This window comes from Oncorhynchus masou, chromosome 18 (genome assembly GCF_036934945.1).
Source record: "Oncorhynchus masou masou isolate Uvic2021 chromosome 18, UVic_Omas_1.1, whole genome shotgun sequence".
NCBI classification, from domain to species: Eukaryota; Metazoa; Chordata; class Actinopteri; order Salmoniformes; family Salmonidae; genus Oncorhynchus; species Oncorhynchus masou.
In genome coordinates, this window is record NC_088229.1 from 28,245,273 (window position 1) to 28,250,714 (window position 5,442).

At 39.7% G+C, this 5,442-nt stretch overlaps 1 protein-coding gene across 2 annotated transcripts; it reads right to left on the reverse strand.

Annotated features, from left to right (window-relative positions):
• Positions 1–1,317: 1,317 nt before the first annotated feature.
• sike1 (suppressor of IKBKE 1) lies at positions 1,318–3,985 on the reverse strand. Of its 2 annotated transcripts, XM_064922817.1 has the most exons (6): positions 3,897–3,985; positions 3,481–3,654; positions 3,269–3,374; positions 2,937–3,079; positions 2,701–2,814; positions 1,318–2,581 (listed from the first exon to the last, which is right to left on the reverse strand). In XM_064922817.1, the coding sequence occupies exons 2-6, from the start codon at positions 3,637–3,639 to the stop codon at positions 2,462–2,464; spliced, it is 642 nt and encodes a 213-aa protein (XP_064778889.1). In that variant the 5' UTR covers positions 3,640–3,654; positions 3,897–3,985; the 3' UTR covers positions 1,318–2,461. The 2 variants fall into 2 exon arrangements, with proteins under 2 accessions (XP_064778889.1, XP_064778888.1); XM_064922816.1 differs by having other exon boundaries at positions 3,481–3,955.
• Positions 3,986–5,442: the final 1,457 nt, after the last annotated feature.

A 5,442-nucleotide genomic window follows, 5' to 3' on the forward strand; every position in this document is an offset into this window, starting at 1 on the left:
AGAGAAGCATTTTTAAACACCCAGCACTTGGGAAACATAGATCAGGCGTGGCCAACACTCCTGTAGTGTAAGCAGGATTTTCTTCCGGACGTATTTTAAAGAATTCACCCAAATTACAAAATGTTTGTGTTCTTACCTTGAAAGCAGTCTATGGACAAGGAGACTGCTATCTATATTTGGTTACCCACTGCCATCAACCATGAATATTAGTATTTCCTGTGCAGAGCCTTGGTGTAGTGGTAAACACTCTCCGACATATGTTGCATACAACTTTCCACATGAGAACAGGAATCAATCACGGCTTCAAACCTTCCACTGTTTTTCCCCATTAGTGTGTCTCCATCTAACTTCAAACAACCTAAACAATTATGTAAAATAAATATATATGTGCATACTTTAAATTGAATCCCCCGAAAATCACAAAGTAAGAAAGTGATACAATTTTGAGTGTTCACTTAATGTTCAAAGCATTCTGAATACAATTGACCTGTATTCAGATCATAGGCGTAAACCATATAAAATACATAGAATTGCAGGAAATGAGCTTTAAAACAGTAACATTTTCAGACCCCCCATCTTGGGGTTGTGCCAGGGGGCAATAAAATGATCATAGCAAATCTCACTCCCAAGCTTTCTTCAAAAGTTGGCAGCCCTGGAAATATTAGGCTACTCTTATGCAGCTCAACACCCTTTTGGACGACACTGACAGGTAGGTAGCAGCAATATAGTGAGACATGTCATTAGATGTCTGCTACTAGCAAAATATATGGTTATGCACATCTTGCATACTAGCTAATTTACTAGCTGGACTGATAGTGAGTGTAAATTACTGTGTTACTATAATAGCTATATAATGAGAATAGGATGGCTGGCTACTACAATACTAGTCTTTAGCAGACCTAGCTAGCTAGCCAGCAAATCAAGACATGTGCATGCTTTTATTATCTGGCAAAGCAGAACGTAGCTAACGTTCTGGAACAAATTGGGTTATTTACCAAGTTTGATGGCACTCTCTGCGAGGCATCAGTTAATCATGCCAGGAAAAAAGCGTAACTGTCAAACGCAGGCCCTGGATTCTGGAGCCATAACATTAAATCTCACGATAGCTCGTTTTAATTGAAGCCCTTAAAGCAATGTCTCCATCTAGCGAAAGCCCCGAATTTCAGATCGCCATTACTTTTGAGTGAACTGGGAAATTCAAATAACATTTTGTCATCTGAGTAAAGGGAAATTTTCACCAAATCTATCAATCAAGCAAGTGCTCCATATCTTGCAATGTCCGCATTTCCTTTAGCTGTAACAATAAAATCAGTGAAATTAGGCATTTGATTAATATTTATTTGACACATCAAATTAATAAATTCACTCATCAAAGCATTGAAGAAATTACAGCTCACTTTTGCAATAATGACAAGAAAGTTTCCTGAGATGACAATGTCATATACAATTTGACAACAGTCCGTCAAGCTGTTGGATTGTTAAAAATAAAATTTAAAAAAAGATCCTCAAATCTAAGTTATGGTCAAACGCTAATGTCAAGAACATCACACACTGACTCATTATGTAAGTATTATACCAGACATGAAAAATATATATTTTTACACATGAATTACAGACATTAACAAAATATTTCTAATAGTTCTAATGTAGCAGATAATTACATACAGATACAAACTGTTAATCTGCTACAAGCAAGTCAGACTGAAAATTGATTGACTGAATTTCTTACTGTTTTAAAAACTCTGCATTGTTGGTTAAGGGCCCATAAGTAAGCCCATGTGAAAAACGCAATTTGATTTGAAACATTTGGAGACAAGATGTCATATCAGGCCCAGGGGAATAAACATCAAGACTTGCAGTTTGACAGCATAACATTTGCTAAACCATGTGGGGGAGAGTTGGCATTTGGTTTCCCATGAATTGACCACATGATTATTTCTACAATGTTGCAAGTACATTTGAACAAATGACTCAAAATGAAAAGCTAGAGACCATGCCATAAAAAGCAAATGTGATTATCTTTGGCCAATGCAAAAGTTCACCCTCTATACTAAAACTGTTGTACAGGAGCTAATCTTTCCCGACAAAAACAGTATTCTCTCTTCTCTGTGCCTTTACAGTGCTTCATTGGGCAGCAGGAGCACCTTTGGAAATATATATTAAATGGTAACTAACAACACAAAACATGGACTTTGTCTTAAAGGGAAGGGGTGACCGGTGGTGAAAATGTAATCAACCCTGTCTTGTGGCCCCAGGGAACTGTTCTTCTCCATGAACAATCCAAACTCCTCTCTATGGGAAGTTCTCGATTGCATACTCCTACTGTCCTCTCTCCTCAAAACCCACTGGAGGAGAATGTCAGAGGGGCGGGACCTCTGGCTTTCTCATCCAAAAGGTTTTGAGAAGGAGACGAGGAGAGGATGCGAGGAGTATGCAACTGAGATCTTCTCTATCGATTCCATCACTGATTGGTCCCCGGTTCGGCTTCTTCCTCTGTCGCTGATTGGCTGGAGTCTTCCTTCTGTGGCCTCACAGAACTCTTACTAATGGTCAGTAGATCTCGCAGCTCCTTGTTTTCAATCTAAATGCATGAGAATATTGGCCATGGGTTGATAAATAGTATTTTTATTTACCCTTATTTACCCTGACCCAGTCATCGATAATAAAAATAGTAATTTGCTTGATTTAACCATTTTTTACCTCTAGTTGGGCAAGCCTCTCTCGCACAGAGCAGTAGTGCTGGTCATCCACCTGAACAGCTCTTCTCATCACCTGACCCATCTCGCATATCCGCTCCAGTTGGCTTTGCACTTCCTTCATGATAATGCAAATTCAAACAAATAAAACATGACACATAGCTAATTCTATTTATCATAAATGTGAGTCAATATCAAATGTTATTACATTCATTCTGAGTAGACAGAAAGGGTGTGTACCTTGGCATGGTCCTCATGAAGGCTAAGAACAGGCTTTGTGTCCAGCTCCTTCTTTTCCATCATAAGCTGTAGCATTTGCTTGCGGTATCTACCCATGATCAATTCTAGCGCATACTGGTGCTCCTCCAAAGACAACCACAGTTCTGTGGAGATTTAACACATTACCAAACATCTGTGCCTCAAATATATGGCACATACATTGGTGTAATATATTAACAGATTATATTGTTTTTCTCGTGCTGCAAACATTTGACACCGAATGACATTTGACTGAGACAAAGTGGGGTAGAATAAAATATTACAGTGAATAAAACATGTGAATTGTGTCTTGCCTCGGTTTTCTTGCTGTAGTTCCTTTATTTGGGTATTCTCTTGCGTTAACAGGACGTGAGGCTTGTACTTTGACAACTCCTGTATCTCAGAACTTTCCTCCGTGTACTAGGGGAACAGTGAACAGATAAATCCAAGGCTCTCATCTATATGCCATTAAAAAAAAATACTAGATACGTATTCAGCAAGCTCGAAAGATAGCAACCAAATGTACCTTGTCTGGAAGGGCATTCCCCACCTCTCTCATGCCCTGAACCTTCTGGCTGAGCGCTCCAGACTGCTCGATCAGTCCTTCTGCCGCCGTGTCGTGCTCTTTGAGCCTCTCAAGCAGCGTGCGAGCATCGCCAAGAACCTTTTCCAAAGTGCACGCCATAGCCTTCTGCACTAGCTTGATTACAAACGGAAGACGCAGGTCCTTTTTACATTACATTTGCTAGCTAAATTAGCTAACCAATCATCGAAATAGCTAACCTTAGCTAGCTAGTTATAGTGGCAGATATTTTGTAGATTAGCGGACAGATTAAATCCTTGCTTTACTGATATGCGTCATAGATAAACATGAGTATCGTCAAGTATTTTGTGAAAATTGACCAAAATATCAAGAAATACTTCAAAAACAAACTCTCTGACCTGGAGACCGCTGTTTTCGGAACAAAATGTGACTCATTAGTTTTACATCACTTCCGGTCGTAAGCAGGGTTGTGTTCAAGATAGTAACAATTTCTAAACCCATACGCGCAACATCGCGAGACTACCAGGAACGCTTTTGTAATAGACCAACCAGACCAGCCTGCGGTTTGGCGTTAGAGAAGTCACTGAACACCTTTACATGCAGACCAATGTCCCGTTATTATTCGGGTACTGAAGTATTCGATTTTTGAGTTGTCATATAAACATCACATCCCGTTTACAATAACCCGAAAAAGTTTTTATCCCAGTTATGAGAAACCCGGATAAGATGCCTGGGATATGCTAATTTTAGACGGGGTACTGTGGCATGTAACCAACTTATCCCCTTTACCACAGATAACAATTAGGTTTAGGTATAAGAATATTTGCCTTTACCATTGTTTTCCACGGTCTGCGCAGGCTCAGTTTCGCATATCATAGGTGTTGTGTGATGTCAAACAAATCACTTTAAAAAAAGTCGGCTACCTGCGCAGCTTGATCCACCATGATTCCATAATACGTTGTGCTGATACTCTGCACTGGACATTATAGCGGAGCCCACTGGCCACTTCCACATCTAATTTAGACATGTTTCTGCTTATAATTTCCAACATTTGGTAGGCCATTTGTTTGTCAACGAAAGTTAGATAAATGCAGCTTCTCTTCTGTCATAACTTGTTGCCCCAGAAAACTATAAAGTAGTTCTCACCTGAATAATGTCTTACATCAATAGAATTAATGAGTTTGCAATCTAGTTAAAATATGTCAAGGGGTCTGTTTCATTTAGGGACCGGGGATTAAACTCAATAACTCCAAAACAGTGGAAAGATTGGTCCTGCGCAAAATGTCATCAGTTTGACCGGTTTTAATGGGGAAAAACCTGAGAAAACAATAAAAACATGTTTCTGACTCCATTCAGTTCCTCTTGGGTGCATATTTTTGTTGTTGAAATACTGTCTGCTTGTATTAGGTGTCAAAGATAACACATTACATGCGTATTCACATTTTCTCAAGAGATGCTGAAATAATATTTCTCCATTCCTGTTCAAGACAAAATTACCATTTGTATAATTTTACTGCAAGAAATGCATAATTCTGCAAGAGTTAATGGCATATTACTACATGTGAAAGGTTATAGGCCTACCTACAGTCAGTGTCCATATTTCAATATTCTGTTTAATCATGGATACAGGGATACTCAAAGCGCAGCGTGGTGTGAATGCATCATTTTAATGGATGACAAAAAAACACGACTAACTCGCCTTCTTTTTTGGAGAAGGCGAGAGCCAAATCGGCATATTCAGGGGGAATGCGCACGGTGGAGACCTGGTCTGGACTTTCCACCATAGCAGCACCAACGGAAACCCCTAAATACCTTCCAGAGCACTCTTGCGACCACCCTGTGAGAGCCCTCTGTGGCCAAGAAACAGTGGGGTCATGACAAGCTAACCCTGTAGGCCTCGCACCACGGGAAACGCAAGAGAGTCAATAAGGAAGAGACTAATTC

Coding starts and splice junctions, on each gene's coding strand:
- sike1 (XM_064922817.1), bottom strand. CDS start 3,639: ATGGCGTGCACTTTGGAAAAGGTTCTTGGCGATGCTCGCACGCTGCTT. Junction 3,375..3,480: donor GGAATGCCCTTCCAGACAAG/GTACATTTGGTT, acceptor CTGTTCCCCTAG/TACACGGAGGAAAGTTCTGA. Junction 2,815..2,936: donor TTCATGAGGACCATGCCAAG/GTACACACCCTT, acceptor ATTATCATGAAG/GAAGTGCAAAGCCAACTGGA.